General features: G+C 35.6%; 1 protein-coding gene and 1 non-coding gene across 2 annotated transcripts; one reads left to right on the top strand and one right to left on the bottom strand.

Annotated features, from left to right (window-relative positions):
* Window positions 1–2,448: 2,448 nt before the first annotated feature.
* LOC121743126 lies at window positions 2,449–5,428 on the top strand. Its single transcript, XM_042136316.1, has 7 exons — window positions 2,449–2,803; window positions 2,877–2,967; window positions 3,186–4,046; window positions 4,210–4,272; window positions 4,363–4,556; window positions 4,961–5,064; window positions 5,195–5,428. Exons 1-7 carry the CDS (start codon window positions 2,747–2,749, stop codon window positions 5,304–5,306), a joined length of 1,482 nt encoding a protein of 493 aa, XP_041992250.1. The 5' UTR covers window positions 2,449–2,746; the 3' UTR covers window positions 5,307–5,428.
* Window positions 5,429–7,589: 2,161 nt separating this feature from the next.
* TRNAH-GUG lies at window positions 7,590–7,661 on the bottom strand. The gene has a single exon. It is a non-coding gene; the product is annotated as a tRNA-His (tRNA).
* Between the last annotated feature and the right edge of the window lie 12,663 nt (window positions 7,662–20,324).

Genomic DNA, 20,324 nt, shown 5'->3' with positions numbered 1-20,324 from the left:
AAAACTACGAAAGCAATGTAAAAGTGGTTTGCCACTCCGGGCGATGAGACTCTAAACTACGATCTTGCTGGCTGGAATGGACGATGACTGGAATTCTGGGAACATCTGAACGTCAAGTGATCATGGCTACGGCGAGGCAAGAAGCGGGACACGGCTGAAAGACTGCAACTACCGAGAAAACTTTCTACCTAAAGATGGTGGTGAATGAGTGAATGTGTATATTTCTCTCTCCAATTTGGCTTCTTTTTATAGGGAGGCTACCCTTGATTTTAGGGTAAATCCTCGTTGCAATTTGACTTCTTTGCCCTTAATTGTGGGTAATCCGTCCCAGCTATCCGTCTTCTCCATCTCAAGCCGTTTTAGCACGAATACTGATCAGTATGAGATCATGCTGGCGCCTCCTTCACCTGAACATTCCGAAACTTCCCTACTGGCTAGAATGCTTAACCTGCACACTTTAAACAACTGTTTTGCAAATATAATCAATTAAGCACATCATACTGACCCGTAACCAAGGCCTAGAATACGACTTATCAAACTGCTCACACTTACCACAGGCTTGTCCTCAAGCGTGAAGAACAAACAAAGAAAAGAATAAGTCGAATTCTAGCCTGGTTACTCCCCTGACCGACTCTACTTAACTTAGACTCTAAACTATGACGCAAAGAAAAACACAAACAAACACAGAGAAACATAAACACAGAAAAGACTGAAAACACATAGATCGGGCTATATTTTCAACCATCCCTCCCCTCTGGATCAGGTGCAGTCCGGCCTTAGACAGCCTTGAACTTCTGCCACCCCCCTTTTCTCTTCCAGTCAGTATATCTGTTTGTCAAGATCGCCCACACTCTCGGCCCAACACTAGGTTCGCTCAGTCACTCATACCTCACCAGGAATGTTAGGACTGCATTCTCTCATTATGCTCACCACAATTGCTTCGGACTTAGATTCCACGAGCGGCTACTGAAGGACTTATAGGCTTGTAACAGGGTTGTTGGCTTGTAATGTTTTCGGTGGATGTTTCTTTAGTTGGCGCTTCTGGCTTTGGTCTCCACTGGTCAGTAGCATCTTGTGGCTTCGCCACCCTTATTCCTTCATTCATCTCTTTTTTGTGGTCAAATCTTTCTGACCATTTTCTTCATTTTCTCGGTTCCCTCTTTTTTTTTTTCGTTCCTTCGTGGCTTCGCCACCCTTATTCCTTCTTCTCTTTTTTGGACTGGGAATGACTCCCTGGTCGATTTTCTTCTAACTTTTTCGCCCAGCTAGTTTCTGCTTTTCCGCACTTCTTCCTGGCCAGTAAGCTCCATTTGTTTCATGCCTTACACAGTCCCAGTCGGCTGGGGTGTTTATCTGGGTATATAAAAGGTTAAGAAGAAAGGGTTCTAAAGGCGGTTTTTTTTTTTTTTTTTTTTTTTTTTTTAAACGGGGGGGGGGGGTTCCTACTGCCTTCAGTATTTGCTACCCGTGATCACTTCACCCTAGGCGAATTGTGGCAGCCTCTCTTTTCTTTCCAATATATGTGGAAAGTGGTTCCACTTTAAGGCTTATAACTCACATTTTTAGAGGGCTTTCGTGTTTGGCTCTAAGTATGGGCTTTTCTCTCATACTCACCTCATCTATCCTGACTAGGAGGTACTAACGGGGATGGTTGAGGTTTTCCAGCATGTCCTATCTCCCTCAATTCCCCTCACCTTCAGCTCAAGACGGTTGAGTTTTAAGCCCAATCACACACAACATAAAACTAGACCTAACAAAACAAAACAAAAGCACAAACACAAAGACTACACATATATACATACATCCTACTGGCCATTGCGTCCCCCCTCTCACTTCACAAGTGTCTGCCCTCAGATAAGGCTGTGAAGTGGAAAAGGTAATGGCCAGTACGATGGCACACAGACAACAAACAGCAAAACTAAAACAAAAACTTCTCACACTTAGACTATGGAATAGGCTAAGTGAGAGAGGTTTTATCACCTATACAGAGATCAACAAAACATAACCACAAACACATATATACAAACTCCTCACACTTAGACCATGCAATGGGCTAAGTGTGAGCTAACATGCATGCGACATAGAAAACAAAACAAACAAAACAAAGAAAACATGCTCCAAAGAAACAAACCCTTAACTTCTCACACTTAGACTATGGAAATGTAATGGAAGGCGAGTTGAAAAAGTTGGTAAAATGTGAGTATTACTTTTATATACTAGTTTTATAATAAAATGTGAACAGTAATGATTTAGCAAAATATGAGGTCTACTACTAAAAATGGGAAAAAGTGAAATGTGAAAATTTTGATGGGACAGATGGAAATGAAAAAATGTGACAAACTTTATGTTGCAAGGGAATATTTTTTATTAGCAAAAACAAATAAAACAAAAAAATCATAATTAAACAATTAGATCCAAATGCAGTTTGCAAAGCGCTTATTTTTTTTCTCAGCGCGCTTCCTCTGCAATTCAAATCCAATACACATCTCCTGAAGAAGAGAGATACAGTCGTAACCCTGTTGACTTATTTTCAAATTTTGCCACTGAATACCTTAATCAACAAACCTTTTAATCCATCCGCCTTCTTTTCCTCTCACTCCTTTTTTCAATTTTGCAGTCATTTCCCTTTTCCGGCTGATTAAAGCTGAAACCTTTCAGTTTGAATTTGAGGTTTTTCTCAAAAAGAGGCGGCTATCAAAATCTAGCAATTAAACTGACAGATCTTTTCAATTAAGTTAACCATTTCATGGATGGTGAGGGTTGCGTTCATAATCAGTCTCCAAACCACAGATCTGAATCAAAGGTTGGATTTTTCTTTTTCTTCAAAATTGATATTTGTTTTAATCGAGCTTTTGGTTATGATTTGATTGGAACAGAAAAGGGGTAGCATTGAAATTCAAGAAACATCCGAAACTTCTCAAAAGAGTGTTAAAATGAGCGATCTTGAACCAGTTTTTCAGGCCGAAGGTATATTTGTTGCTGTATTTTCTTCAACTAATTTTACTGTTTTATTTGGATTTGGATATTGTATTTACTGATTAAGATTAACCTTTTGCATTTGATAGAATCAATTACTTCCCCTCTTTTGTTTGTTTGTTATGATTTAAGTGAACAATTTATTGAACTCTTTGCCATTTGTTAGATTAAATTAGTACTAAAACATGAAAATGATTGAGCTCAAACAGGAAGACCAAACAATTCAGCAATTCCGGATTCGAGAGTGCTTGATCTGAATGTTCATGTTGGCTCCACCAGTTATGTGGTTGTGTCGGAGAAGGAAGATGTCATAACTAAGGCTAGAGGGTTTGATTTGGACCTAAATGCTGCGGCTGTTTCGAGTTCTATCAATGAGTCCATCTATCCTTGTAAAATGAACAAGCATTTGATGTCAAGGGAGGACTCGGACTGTGTCAGTTCAGTAGGCCCGATGGATACAAAGGATCCAATGAGAGTCTGGAAGGGCTTGAAACAAAATAATTACTTGTCTGCGCCTTATGGAGCTCCACCGGGTACCCTGTCGAAGACGCGTGGGAGGAAGAAATCTAGCAACGATGTAATGAAGAAGAAAATTGAACGTGCAATGAAAGAACAGGTTGATAGATTTGCAAGAGTTGCTGCACCGAGTGGTTTGCTTAATGGGCTTAATCCCGGGATCATTAACCATGTGAGAAACAGTAAACAGGTTCACTCTATTATCGAGGCGTTAGTGAGATCAGAAAAGGACGAAAGTCTACTTTCAGGAAGCAAGAGACGTAATCAAATTAATGAACTCTCTGATAGAAGAGAAGCTATAAATGTGCGTGGTTCAGGAGAGCAGATCTCTGGGTTTGATCGTGGAGATGCTTTACTAGGAAGAAGGCAGATGAGTGATTATGCTTTTTTCTCGAAATCAGTATATCCAAATATGGGGATCACAAGAGGCGATGGTGAATCACATATGGGGTACGCAAGGACGTCATCTGTAGCAATTGGCATGGAGAATGCCAGTTGCTTGTCGAGTGATGAATCTGCAAACATTAGCAGCGTTACTTCACTTTCTCTAAAAGGTTGTTTACGTATGTTCTTCCTTTGATTCCGTGGTTTGAGATATGTTAGTTTCGAGGCTCAATGAGGTGATGCTTTTAGCACGAGCTTGCATCACACCTTCAGTCTTAGCTAGTTAAACATTTCAATACTCTATAGCTGATGTGGATTTTGTTTTGTTTTCAGCTGCGAATATAGCTTTACAATGGTTGGAACTTCTACATCAAGATATAAGAGGGCGTCTTGCAGGCAGGGTTTTTCTTTTCAATAAAATTAAGTTTCATAGTGGCTGTTTAGGTTTTCGATATATGTTCTAATCGAGATTGGTTCTACATGCAGCACTAAGACGGAGTAAAAAAAGAGTTCGTGCGGTTATTACCACAGAATTGCCCCTCCTAATATCCAGAGAGTTTTCGTCTGAAAAAGAAAATGATTTACAAATGATAAATTCTACTGCTGATGCTCACTCTGATAGATGGAGCACTCTATTTGGGAAAATGGATAAAGCACTTTCTGAAGAAGAGGGCCATCTGGTGAGATTTCGTATATGTACTAGAATAATCATGCATAGACCGCATACATGTTTGGGATCTATATTTACAACTGCTTTCAGGCATTCCCATCTTACTCGGCTATCTTGTTTGTATTTCGGTGATTTAACATATTTGTCGTTCTGTCTGATTGGATGTATATTTGAACATTGCCTAGTTATCGTGGATTCCTTCTCTGCACTTATGCTATGCTATCAATAATTGATGAATTATAGTTATTTTCCTCCTAGCATGTGTGATCTGAATCATTGCTTTATTTCTTTGGATCGATTATGTTCTTCACAAATGCACGGCTTTTGACCATTCGTGTATAAAGTTACTGTGTTATATCCTCGTCATAAGAGCTATATATGATCACTTATTAGTCTCCCTTCGAATATTATCAGGAGAATTGGTTGAACCAAGTGAAGGAAATGCAGTCACATTGTGAAATCGGTCTGAGCGCAAATGCTTTGCATTGCCCTTCGGAGCAGGCACTTCCTCACAACAGGTAAGTTTTAACAATCTGCAATATGTGTACTTAGGTAGATTTAGCATGACATCCGTGTGACCGAGCAATGGTATCTTTCATGTTAAATCAAAGCCAGAAGCAGTTATTCGCTAAACTCTTGAAAATGCAGATCGGGAGCTGTGGAAGATTCGGACAAGGATTTAGCTGTGAGGGCTGCTGCTGCTTCGATATATTCGACTTGCAACTTCTTGTTGTCAAGGGAAAACTTGCCTTGTTGCTAGCTACTCATGAGCTTGCTAACTGACGATGATATATTCTTGACTGGACTTGGATGAATATGTTATATGCAGTCCTGTTGAATTTCTTTTAGTATTACTACCATACAATAATATGGAGTTTGGTTTGTGGGTTGTTTTGAAGTCAAACTAACAACAGTAAAGAGAGAATAGAATATGAGAAAGAATAAAGTAAATGATGCAAGTAGCAAATGAAATAAAGAGAAAGTAGCTTGGGATGGATAGATTATTAGAAATCTCTTTTTATCAGTCCTGATATTGCTTTGAAATTAGCTAAATAATCTTCGTGTGTTACTTGTTCAGTGTATTAGATTCGTTTAGCTGTTATAAGGTTGTTATTGTGGGGATCGGTGGTGCACACCCGAACTCCACGTTAGTATGATATTGTCCACTTTGGGCAAAACCCTCACGGTTTTGCTCTTGGGGTACTCCCCAAAAGGCCTCATACTAATGAAGTTGGGGTAGCCCTTTTATATATGTTTGCAACTCTTGTTCATTCTCTAATGTGCGAATTGTTTGCTCCCACAATCCTCCCCTCAAACCAAGACCACCAGACCAAGACCAAGATCACGCACATGTCACAGCCCAACCCAAGGCCACCAGACCAAGATCATACACAGGTCACATGTCACGTCCTAGGTCTTGGTCGAGCCCACACAGAGACATCGGAGAACTTGCAAGCGCAATCCATCGAACCCCGAGCCACACAGGCCAAGCCCCTGAACCTGGACTCTGATACCACTGTTGGGGATCGGTGGTGCACACTCGAACTCGACACTAGTGAGGCCTTTTGGGGAGTACCCCTAGAGCAAAACCGTGAGGGCTTTGCCTAAATGGGACAATATCATACTAATGTGGAGTTCGGGTGTGCACCACCGATCCCCAACAGTGGTATCAGAGCCCTGGTTCAGGGCTGGGCCCGTGTGGCTCGGGTTCGGTGAATTGCGCTTGCAAGTTCTCCAATGTCTCTATGTGAGCTCGACCAAGACATGTTGTGACGTGTAACATGGGGTGTACATGTGGTCTTGGTCTGGTAGTCTTGGTTTGAGGGGAGGATTGTGAGAGCAAACAATTCCCACATTGGAGCATAAATAAGAGTTGCAAGTATATATAAGGGCTATCCCAACTCCATTAGTATAAGGCATTTTGGGGAGTACCCCAAAAGCAAAACCGTGAGGGCTTTGCCCAAAGCGGACGATATCATACTAATGTGGAGTTCGGGTGTACACCACCGATCCCTAACAGTCATGACTAATTATCATATGACTATCTATCTAGTATTAATTTGTGAAATTATTTTAATTGGAGTGAGTAATTATGACTAATTATCACATTATTATTATTTATGTAGGATTAAGTTGTAAGATTCAATCTCATGAACCAAACATAATATATATTTAATTTTGAGATATAATTTTACAAACCTAACCGTGTGAAATTTCACAATAGTACTATTGTCCTAATTCAACCCCATTTTTGTCTTATTTTGAACCGGGAAACATCAAATAGCCTAAACATAATGTTGATTTACAGCTATTTCTCCCATTACTAAATTTTATCTTCATGTAAAATCCAGATTAAATCTTGCATACATCAAAATATTCCAGAGCATGTAGTATAAAACTGCTTTGAATGGAATTTTGTTAAATGGAACTTACACGAGAAAGACAATATTATGACTTACAATATCATAATCACCATCATCACTTTTCCTGATTTTGTAGTATTTAATTATCGCCATCATTATTGTAATCATGCAATTGGTTCGAAATAATTTCCTAGTAATCAAGTTGAGTGAGAATAAACAACCAAATTTTATACAACTAAAAAAGGTTATACTATTTTAATTATATATAATCACAATATTATGCACGTTCCATGTACAATATATGCGCCCATATATTTTAATTAAATGCATAAATAAATCGATTTTTTCTTAAGTAAACTAATTTTTGGTCGTATAAAATTTGGTCATCGAGGTTTATTTAACCAAGTTCCGAGTTACAAGCCTATTCAACCATTTGATTTGACATTTTGGAAGAGGTTGAAATCGGTGTAATTACTGAATCACATTTTCAGCTTATATATGTCACTTCATTTGTTCAATTCGTATAGACTATGCTGTACAGTAAATTTTGAGATTTTATATGTAACATGAAATCTCATATTAACCTCACCAGAACGAGGTTTTATTCTTTTAAATTGCAAAAACTCTAATAAAAAATGAACAATTATTTCTCAAAAATGTCAATTAAAAAGGAATATATATGTGGCTGCTGGGATTCGAGCCCAGGTCTCCACGGCCACAACGTGGAATTCTTACCACTAAACTACAGCCACATGATTGTTCAATCCTTCTACCATTATGTAATTATACAGGTCGAAACTGGTGACGGTTTGTGTTCTGTTTACAACTCTCTCTATCTAAAAAGTGAAATAGATGACGCCTATTTTTTTAAAAATGAAATAAGTTCACGATCGATTAAATTATGATTTTTTTTATTGTAAACAATACTCCATCAATTAAAAAAAAAATTGCGAGACAATCTTAGTAAGTACTCCAGTTGGTAACTTAAACATTGTCACGTATCATCATTGGTTTTGATCGACAAATCACTTATGATTTTTTTATTGTAAACAATACTCCATCAATTAAAAAAAAATTGCGAGACAATCTTAGTAAGTACTCCAGTTGGTAACTTAAACATTGTCACGTATTATCATTGGTTTTGATCGACAAATCATTTGGTAAACACAATTAATGCAAAAGGAATGCAAAAGGAATGAAATTATTATTCTTTGATTGATTTCATTCATATGTTTAATAACTACAAATCAATATAGAAATATGTTTAAAACTTCACACACTATGCACATTTCACACATTCCTCACACTTCACGCATTTCATACACTTCACACATTTCACACACTACATACACTACACACACTTCACACAGTTCACACACTACACACACTTCACGCACACTACACATTTCACACACTATACACACACTACACATTTCACACACTACAAACACTACTCACATTTCAAGCATCCTGTTTTTGAATATTTTTTTTTCAGTTTTTAGATTTTTTTTTTATCCAAACCGAACTGAATCGAAAAACTGAAATTTTTCAAAAGTTTAAACTGAATCAAACAAAAAAACTGAACTAAATTTGAAATTTTAGATTATGTGAAGTGTGTATTTCGTGTAAAATTTGTAAGTGTGTGTAATGTGTGTACAATGTGTATGTGTATATTTTGTGTAGTGTGTTTATTTCTTGTGCAGTGTGTGTATTTTTTATGTATAGTGTGTGTGTAGTATGTGAAGTGCGTGTAGTGTGTGAACTGCGTGTAGTGTGTAAACTGTGTGTAGTGTGTGAAATGTGTGTAGTGTGTGAAATGTGTGAAGTGTGTGTAGTTGTGAAATATATGAAATGTGTGTAGTGTGTGAAATATGTGTAGTGTGTGTGTGGATTTTTCAATTATTAAAAAATTTAAAATTTTATTATAAAATTGTGATGATATTAAATTTAAATATAATATAAAATAATATTTATATAATTTTGTTAAAATTAAAAATAAGAAGAAAGGAATATGAAATGGAATGGAATGACCATTTCCTTAGCTAAATGGATGGAATGGCTATTCCCATGTAGAATGGAATGGCCATTCCAAATGGAATGGTGATTCCTAAGAAAAAAACTTACCAAGCAAAGGAATGGAGGTAGGAATGTCATTCCATTCCCCCATTCCATTCCATCACAAGGCACTACTTGGTATGAACTGGAATGGAATGACATTCCTACCTCCATTCCATTCTTTGATTGGTGTATATTTTTCTTAGGAATCACCATTTCATTCTACATGGAAACAACCATTCCATCCATTTAGCTAAGAAATACTTTTTTTTTAAATTTAAATCTTAACAAAATTCTACTACATAGATATATTATATTATATTATATTATATTAGATTATTATATTATATTATATTATATTATATTATATTATATTATATTATATTATATTATATTATATTATATTATATTATATTATATTATATTATATTATATTATATTATATTATATTTCCTTTCAATATCATCTTAATTTACCATTTTTAATTTTTATGATAATTTTGGAATTTTAAATTATTGAAAAAAAATCCAAATACTACACTCACTATACACAATATTTATTGATACGAGACATTTTTTTTAATTTTTAGAAAGTAATTCAAAGTATTTCAATATTTATATAGTACCAAATTATAGCACAAAAAATCATATGACCTAATTAAAAATTTTAAAATTTGAAATTTAGGCAAAATATATTAAAGCTCAAAATATTGCTCCTACTAATACAAAAAAAAGAAAGATATTAGCCAGTTAAATAATCGAGCCCAAGTCACTTCACGTACAAACCTAATTCTTTCAATCGTTTTAGGTTATGGTGATTTAATGATGTGCCTATGAATTTCTGTTTTTTGTCTACAAAGTTCTGTATTTTGATTAGACTTGCCCACGGTTCGAAAACCGGCGGTTCCGGTTCGGAACCGCCGGTTCCGGTTTTGGCGGAAGCGGAACCGGAACCGGACCGTGAGGCTATTTCACGGTTCCGGTTCCGGTTCGAAAACCGGGCGGTTCCGGTTCCGGTTCGGAACCGCCGGTTTTCCGGCGGTTTTGGCGGTTCCGGTTTTTGAACCGGCGGTTTCGCCGGTTCAATTATTTTATTTTTATTTTTTTAAAAATTTGAAATTTGGCTTTATACAACAAATCGGAACAAGACAATGCATAATTCAAGCACAAATAAGACGAATAAGGAGAAAATGAAATAAATTTTATTGATTTTGAGTTGTAACGGACAACGATACATTACAATTTACAATACATAAGTATACAATACAACAACATACAACAATGTAATATAATTTACAAGTGTCGTCGGCTCGTCGCCTCGTCGGACTCGGAAGGTAAATTAAAAAAAAATGAAATGGGGGGGAAAAAGGAAAAATTGAAAAGGGCTTGAGATCAACTTAAACTTTCAAAGTTAAACTTTTCAAATTTAAGTTGAGTTGCCTACGTATCCACAATTTTATTGAGGAATCAAAGCCCACGTAGTTCTCTTACCTTGGGATCAACCCTTTTTTCTTGCAAAATGTTGCCCATTTTCTAAGCAAACACATATCAGCACGCTATATACACATTGCTGCATTTCTAATAGGGGCAATTTGATCTTCCAAAGCAATCAATGCATCTCGAACACACATAGTCAGAATATTATTCAAGCATCTAGCATGGAAAAAATTAGTACTAATAATAGATAGTTTGTTCTGATTTTTTCCATGCTAGATGCTTGAATAATGTTCTGACTATGTGTGTTCGAGATGCATTGATTGCTTTGGAAGATCAAATTGCCCCTATTAGAAATGCAGCAATGTGTATATAGCGTGCTGATATGTGTTTGCTTAGAAAATGGGCAACATTTTGCAAGAAAAAAAGGTTGATTCCGAGAAAAAATTTCATAGATCATTCAGGATGCGGCTAAGTTGTACTTGAAGATCATTAAAATATATTCCGCATTTGATATTTATCAAATGGGGAATATATTTTAATGATCTTCAAGTACAACTTAGTCGCATCCTGAATGATCTATGAAATAGGGGGGAAAAAAAAAATTTGAAAAGGGCTTGAGCTCAACTTAAACTTTCGAAGTTAAACTTTTCAAATTTAAGTTGAGGTGCCTACGTATCCACAATTTTATTGAGGAATCAAAGCCCACGTAGTTCTCTTACCTTGCTTACCTTTTTGGTCGGCAGTGCTCACCGTTCACCGCCCCCGTCGACTCATTGCTAATATTGAGTGCTATCGCTTCTGACCTCGTCATCGCCATCGGAAGAAAATTCTTCACCATCACTCTCTACACGGAAGTCGAAATCCGGCTCTTGTGCTCTCATGTCCGCCTTTGCCCAATCGTCAAGTAACATAGTGGCTTCCATGTTCTTGGCGGAGAGATTGCTCCTTTTGTCGTCTAGGACACAACCGCCGACACTAAAAGCTTGTTCAACGGCGACGGTGGAAGCGGGAACGGCGAATATCTCCTTAGCCATGATGGAGAGTATCGGAAACTCTTTGTCATGTGTTCCCCACCAATTAAGGACGTCAATTTGTTGAGTAGGAAGACCTGCATCTTGAAAAATAGAGCGCGATTCCAAATATATATCTAATTCACTAGTCGCTCTAGTCCTATTGGTTGTAGTACCGTATAGATCTTGCAATTGTGATACTACGTCGGGATCGATCATGACATTGGAAAAATCCCCTCCACCAAAATCAAATGTAGAAGGACTAGGAGGAGCACGTACCTGGTGAGCGGTGTTATACCGCATTTCATATTCCGCGTAGAGAGAACGAAGTGCACTATCTAACCTATGTTTGATTTCATCAACATCCGGAATACTTAGTTCGAAGCATTCTCCTCTTGTCAAGCCCATTTCGCGGAGTTGAGAAAAATCCAAAGCGTGCAAACAACCATAGTACATGTCTAAAATTTTATAAACACCATGCAACTTCCACTTTGGATCCAAGCATTTTGCAATCAAAAACACATTTGGAATACGTGAAAAATATTTTAACCATTTTTCAACCATGTAAAACAAAATAGCCTTCAACTCAACGAATTGAGTATTTTTCACACAAGTTTTAAAACCAATTGCCACATACATGCAATGCTCCAAAACGCGCACAGAAGTAGGATAATAAACACCGGATAACTCAACAGTGGCATTTTTGAAAGCGCGGAATAATCGAAATAAATCCATGCTGTGGTCCCAACAAGCGGGTATCAAAATCAAATCAGAAGGAACATGAGGACAACTTCTAAAAAAATCACATAAATACTCAATGTGGTTCAAAGTCGACTCCAACATATCATATGTCGAGTTCCACCGAGTTGAAACATCCAAACGAAAGTTGGTGTACCTGCATTGCTTACCATGACAATATCTCTTCCAAGCTCTACCAATAGGAGCTTTGTTATGAATCAACTTCACAGCAGTTCTAATAGGATCAACATACTTTTGCCACAAATCGATGGTATCTTGAACACACAAATTCAAAATATGGGCAATACATCGCACATGGAAATATTTACCATCAATAACAGGAGAACATGCTAGGATTAAATCATCTATGCTAGCAGTGTTAGCGCTAGCATTGTCAAAACCAATAGAAAAAATTTTATTGATCAATTGAAATTCATTCAAAACTTGAATGATCAATTGAGCAATTGCTTGTGCAGTGTGTGGTGCGGGAAATTCCCGAAATGCAATCAAACGTTTGTTTAAAGTCCAACTGTGATCAACGAAATGCACCGTGATGCCCATATACGAATTTTTACAAAAACAATCAGTCCACACATCAGAACAAATAGAAACTTTATGCCCTAAGTTAATAATAAACGTACCTAATTGCGCCTTCTTTTCCATGCATTGTCGAACAACGGCTCGCGTCATTGAAGTTCGACTCAATTTTCTTGCAGCGGCATTATATACTTGCCGCATACTCGACTCAAAAGCATCGTTATCAAAAGCATTGAATGGAAAATGTTTCATAACGGCAAATCTAGACATCACATTAAGAGCATTTTTGTGATCATATTTCAAAAGAGTATTGCTACACATACCTGATGTTTGGGATGAACCCGTCGTCCCACTTCCGACTCCATGTTGAAAGTTGAGTTGAGTTTGGGTTGGAGCGATACCAAACTCGACCGGATGCGCTTTCTCCAGGTGACTGGTAAATGTACCGTACCCTCCACCCTTTCGGAATGTGTATACGTTTTCGCAATAGTTGCAATACACATTATAAGTGTTTGGATCGTTACTATCTTGTACCCTCTTGAAATGTTTCACGAAGATGTTTGAGGTTAAAGACCTTTCAGCTGGTCTAGGAGGTTGAGGAGGTTGTCCACGTCCACGACTACGACCACGCCGACTCCTTGGTGGTGGTGGGGGTGGCATTTCTTGAACCTCTTCTACCTCCTCCCCCTCCTCCTCGTCGTCATCATCATCATCGTCTTCATCAACATTCACAGGGGTTGGACTTGGACTTTGTTGGGAATAGGCACCGCGACCGGGAGCACCACTACCGGTACCAACATAAGCATCGCCTTGGTATTGAGAGCGAGAGAGAGCAATAGCATGTGCCACATCTTGCTCTTCTCGAGCCTACAAAATAATATTTGTATTGTAAATACAAAATAAAATTATGAACAATAATGAAATGTAACTCAAAATTAATGAAATTAGTAGATAATAAATATTAACCTGCCACTCATCCATGTTCATTTGAGAAATTTCATCAATAACGGATCTCCGAGATGGCCTCTTGGCCTTTCCCTTTCCCTTATCAACACGACCTTCTCGGGATGAAGACATATTGGAATGGTATGTAGAAATGTAGAAATATGGAATAATATATTTTTTTTTGTTTTAGTAATTGAGAAAGAAAGACAACTTATAGAACTACGGGAACAAGTATAACTGTATAAGTGTATAACAATGCGTAATAAGAGTAGCACTTGCGTAATTAAATGGAATCACAATAGCACAAATGAGAAATTGGAGACAAAGAGAGAGAATTGGGAGATTGAAGAGAGAAACTCTTATTAACACAAGAGTGGGGTGAATGTAAATGAGGATAGAGGGGGGTATTTATAGAAAAAAATGAGGGGGAAAATGGAAGAATTCGAATTTGAAATTTAAAAAAAAAAAAAATTTGAAATTTCACAAAACCGGCGGTTTTGGCGGAAAAAACCGCCGGAACCGCCGGTTTCCGGGCCAAAACCGCCGGTTTCCGAAATAAAACCGCCGGTTAACCGCCGGTTTTTCCGGTTAACCGCCGGTTAACCGCCGAAAAACCGGCGGTTCCGACCGGTTTGGCAGATCAGCACCGGCCCCCATCCCTCTGCCTCGATTTAAGCGCCGGAACCGGCGGTTCCACGGTTAACCGCCGGTTCCGAACCGTCCCGAACCGCCGGTTCGGTGACGGTTCCGGTTCGAAATATCTTGAACCTGAACCGGACCGCGAACCGAATTGCGACGGTTCCGGTTCGGGAATATTGCGCCGGTTCCGGTTCCGGAACCGGAACCGCCGGTTCCGGTTCGGCGGTTAACCGCCGGAACCGGAACCGGTGGGCATGTCTAATTTTGATAGTGAATCTATATCCATAACAGACTGTTTAGGTTAATTGTGATTAATATTTATTTTTAAGATTTGATTATTTACAACGTAATAGGTCACTAATAATGATTAATTAAAAACTAAAATTAAATTTTAATATAATTATTTGTTTATATTTCATTTCATTCCTATATTATTGGTGTTACCAAGCATAGGAAAGAAATCGATAAGGAATAGCAATACAATTCCACTTGTATTCCTTACATTCATCAAGCACAATAATAGAATGGAATCCCCATTGCATTCTCATCCTCATTCCATTCATATCTCTATTTCATTCCCTTTTTATTTCATTTTATCGTAGCAAGAAGCTCCATAAATTCCTAACCATTAGGTTTGTAATACAGTTAATTCTTTAACCTTTCAGATATAAAAAATAAATAAATAACAGGTAGTGTTTTGATAGGATGTCATGGATAAATCATTCAAATTAATAGGATTACGTTGGGATGAATACTGGCGATTTGAAAGAGAAAAATTAAATACTCTATAAGTGGCCGCAGTTTATATAAAACTAGTACGAGTTGCACGACCCATTAAATTTTTCACACAAAATAAAAACGACCTTATTAGGTCCGACATACAATAATATTTTATTGAAAATGATATATTTGATTATCTCGGAAAAGTTATTAAGGTTGTCATCCTAATTAGAGTTATCATGCTAATGCACTCATGTTATATCCTGTATTTTTTATTTGAGAATTTTTATTAGCTCTATCATATTAAATTGAGAAACATATCTTGGTAAAGCTATAAACAAGTGAGGTAATAAATACAAATTCTAAATATTGTACAAATTTCAAATTATAATTGAACCGTTAAAAAATGTGAACAGATGATAAAATAATAACAACAAAAAATGTCAACTTAGTGTCAACGGTTGATACTATGTTAACATTGTGTAGACACCGTGTTAATATTTTATATTAATGTTATTTTGTCATCTGTTGACATTTTCTAACGGTTCAGATAATTGTGTAGAGTTTATACAATATATAGAGTTTGCATTTTATCACTACTCTATTAAAATATTATACTCCCTTCGTCCCATAGAAATATGCCATATTTCCTTTTTCGTTCGTCCTATACAAGTAGTCCATATCCATTTATGGCAACACTTTTCTCCTTCTCTTTTACTTTATCATTTATGGGTTACACCACCCACTACACAATTTCAACTACTTTTTCTCATTCTCTTTTACTTTACCAAATTATACATTAAAACTCGTACAAACCCTAAATGACATATTTCTATGAGACGGAGGGAGTATACTATATTAATGACTCTTTCAGTCTTATTAACGGTTATATACCTATTGATAATGGGTTAAAAACAATTTTCGAATTCCTATTTTTCTTGTTATTTCTCTTTTTCTTTTAACCTTTTGTCTTATATTTTTTTTTTGTCTAGAAAGAGGCGACCTATAGTGTCACGTGAAGGCTGAATATTAATTTGGAGAAGATGAATAATACAAGTCCCAGTACAGCAAATAATTAATACTCCATAATAACCCCCAAACAATTCCCCTATACGACAATCAATTTAATACGTCATCTTAGCTGGTATGAAGGGCGTAATAGAACTATTCTATTACGTCATAGTCCATATGGCGGCAGATCCTCTACTGTTTTTAAAACATTGTAGGGTTACTAGGGTATATTGTGCATCCATATATTTCATTTTATTCTTTTATCAAAACATAAATAGTTTGATAAACAGGAATATATACAAAAGATATTATTGATTAATATTTTAATTCAATATATATATATATATAGAGTTGTGATCACATGATAACCCCTAAATATCGTAATAATCCTATAACCAAATCTGAACCACACATATTTTCTAATCTTGTGGTTGAGATTCAAACTTAGATTTACTTCATAAAAAAAAGCACGGGGTAAATATGTCATTTCCCTCATTTAATTTCTGAATTTCGCCAAATATCACGTAAAATGGTAAAATGATATATGTTAGGTTTATTGCATAGAATGATAGTTTTGTCAGATAGAATGATACTCTGAGTTGATAAAATGATACTTTTGACTGATAAAATGATAAAATGATATATGTTAGGTTTATTGCATAGAATGATAGTTTTGCCGGATAGAATGATACTCTGAGTTGATAAAATGATACTTTTGACTGATAAAATGATAAAATGATATATGTTAGGTTTATTGCATAGAATGCTAGTTTTGCCAGATAGAATGATACTCTGAGTTGATAAAATGATACTTTTGACTGATAAAATGATACTTTTGACTGATAAAATGATAAAATGATATATGTTAGGTTTATTGCATAGAATGATAGTTTTGCGGGATAGAATGATACTCTGAGTTGATAAAATGATATTTTTTACTGATAAAATGATAAAATGATATATGTTAGGTTTATTGCATAGAATGATAGTTTTGCCGGATAGAATAATACTCTGAGTTGATAAAATGATACTTTTGACTGATAAAATGATATATCTTAGGTTTATTGTATAGAATGATACTTTTGACTGATAAAATGATACTTTTGACTGATAAAATGATAAAATGATAAAATGATATATGTTAGGTTTATTGCATAGAATGATAGTTTTGCCGGATAGAATGATACTCTGAGTTGATAAAATGATACTTTTGACTGATAAAATGATAAAATGATATATGTTAGGTTTATTGCATAGAATGATAATTTTGCCGGATAGAATGATACTTTTGACTGATAAAATGATACTTTTGACTGATAAAATGATATATGTTAGGTTTATTGCATAGAATGATAGTTTTGTCGGATAGAATGATACTCTGAGCTGATAAAATGATACTTTTGACTGATAAAATGATATATGTTAGGTTTATTGCATAGAATGATAGTTTTGCTGGATAGAATGATACTCTGAGTTGATAAAATGATACTTTTGACTGATAAAATGATAACTGACAAGAATTTATTATGCATCCACACGATTATGCAGACTGTCAAAACACAATTCAATTTACTCTATCCATGTTGAATCTAGTCCACAACCAATCCACATCAATATAAAAGACTCGGACGCCATATACATACATACGTGTAACTGAACCTCATACATCTTTATATCATGGGAAATAAGATTTTACGTATTTAAATGAGCGAAATTTGAATACGTAAATTTTATCATGAGCGAAATTCAGAAATTAAATGAGCGAAATGACATATTTACCCTCTGCGCCTTTTTTATGAAGGAAAGCTAAGTTTGAATCTAGACTACGTAAATGTGTGGTCCAGATTTAGTTATAGGGTTATTACGGAAATTGAGGTTATCATTATAATGCACCCCTATTTATATATATATATAGAGAGAGAGAAGAGAGAGAGAGTTGTGATCATATGACAACCCCTAAATATCGTAATAACCCTATAACCAAATCTGGACCACACAAACTTAGAACTTCATAAAAAAGACACGGGGGTAAATATGTCATTTCCCTCATTTAATTTATGAATTTCGCTCCATTCTTTCACTCACACTGCATAAAATAATAGTTTTGCCAGATAGAATGATACTCTGAGTTGATACAATGATACTTTTACTTATTTGTAGGTATGTACATAAAATGAGAGTTTTGGCGGATAGAATGATAGTTTTGCCAGATAGAATGATACTCTGAGTTGATACAATGATACTTTTACTTATTTGTAGGTATGTACATAAAATGAGAGTTTTGGCGGATAGAATGATAGTTTTGTCGGATAGAATGATACTCTGAGTTGATACAATAATACTTTTACTTATTTGTAGGTATGTATATAAAATGATAGTTTTGGCGGATAGAATGATAGTTTTGCCGGATAGAATGATACTCTGAGTTGATACAATGATACTTTTACTTATTTGTAGGTATGTATATAAAATGATAGTTTTGCCGGATAGAATGATAGTTTTGCCGGATAGAATGATACTCTGAGTTGATACAATGATACTTTTACTTATTTGTAGGTATGTACATAAAATGATAGTTTTGGCGAATAGAATGATAGTTTTACCCCTATTTACTTTTACTTGATGTTTCAGCTCTGTAAATGGCAGAATAAAGGAGTGAGGGAGCCGAGAGAGGGAACTGGTTTTGGGTAGAATGTAGAAACAGAGGTGGAGATAGTTACGTGTTGGTGGATGGGAGTAAATAAAGTTGGGAGTAAATACATGTTGCTGACTCCTTTTCTTTTTGTTTACTTCTGTCGACTTTAATTGTCGACTTTAATATTGTTGGAGGAGTAATAAAATATCAATTTTTCGACTTTAACTTAAAGCTGCGCGAGCTGCATGTGGAATTGGTTCATTCCGAGTAATATTTTATTGTTTCAAGATTCGTGGCTTCTTTTGTATTCCCAAGTAACGTACAAAAGTACTCCCTCCGTCCGACACTACTCATACTTATTTCCTTTTTGGACGTCCCAAGTTACTTGCACTCTTTCCATTTTTAGTAAAAAATTTCACCTACAGCCGTCATTTTTGACTTTCATATACACTCATTCCTTAATCTCCGAGCCGAAAAGGAAATGAGCGAGTAGCCCGGGACGGAGGGAGTATCATTTTATCATTTGAAGCTATCATTTTATCCCCTCAAACTATCATTTTATGATGCAAAAGTATCATTTTATCAGCCAAAAATCTTAAACTATCATTATGAAACAAAAATATCATTTTATCACTGAAACTATTATTTTACCCACTGAAACTATCATTTTATTCCCCGAAACTATCATTTTATCCAACCAAAGAACTCAAACAATCAATTTATCATGCAAAAGTATCATTTTATCATTTGAAACTATCATTTTATCCCCTCAAACTATCAATTTATCCCCTCAAACTATCATTTCATGATGCAAAAGTATCATTTTATCAGCCAAAAATCTAAAACTATCATTATGAAACAAAAATATTATTTTATCACTGAACCTATCATTTTATTCCTCAAAACTATCATTTTATCCAACCAAAGAACTCAAACAATCAATTTATCATACAAAAATATCATTTTATCATTTGAAACTATCATTTTATCCCCTAAAACTATCATTTTATTCCCTAAAACTATCATTTTATAATACAAAAGTATCATTTTATCAGCCAAAAATCTTACACTATCATTAAACAAAAATATCACATGTGGATTTACAAAATTGACAAGTGAGTCTCACCACTATTAACACGACCACTATTGAGATTTGAGAAGCAGACAGAATTAATAAAATATTATTGCTTCCAAATTGCAATGAATAAGTAATAGTACCCGTGGAGAGCATCCTTTTCCTATGTTAATTATTTAAGATTAATTTTGACGTCTTATAATAGCTGACTCGACATTAATACTTCGTTGCTGCGATTACACCTATACAAAATGGTACTACTATAACAAATTGCAAATTGAGATTATTTTTTATTTTATGTTCAGAAGCAGAATTTGGTGTCTCTTAGCTTTAAAACTTGGATTCTGCGACTGGAGTTACAAATGCGGATAACACAGATGACAGTTTTACCCTCTGCATATTTTTTATGAAGAAAAACTAAGTTTGAATCTGAACCACATGATTAGAAATATGCGTGGTCCAGATTTAGTTATAGGATTATTACATAAATATGGGTTATCATTATAACGCAACCCTATATATATATATAGTACTTGACTGCTCTAATTACTAAGTACTACTCTACTCTGAATTTTAAAAATACAAACCATTTCTATTTTGAGCTGTCTCTTAAA

Source organism: Salvia splendens, chromosome 8, assembly GCF_004379255.2.
Source record: "Salvia splendens isolate huo1 chromosome 8, SspV2, whole genome shotgun sequence".
NCBI lineage: Eukaryota > Viridiplantae > Streptophyta > Magnoliopsida > Lamiales > Lamiaceae > Salvia > Salvia splendens.
Note: the sequence above shows the minus strand (reverse complement) of the source record. Positions and strands in the feature narration are given on the sequence as shown.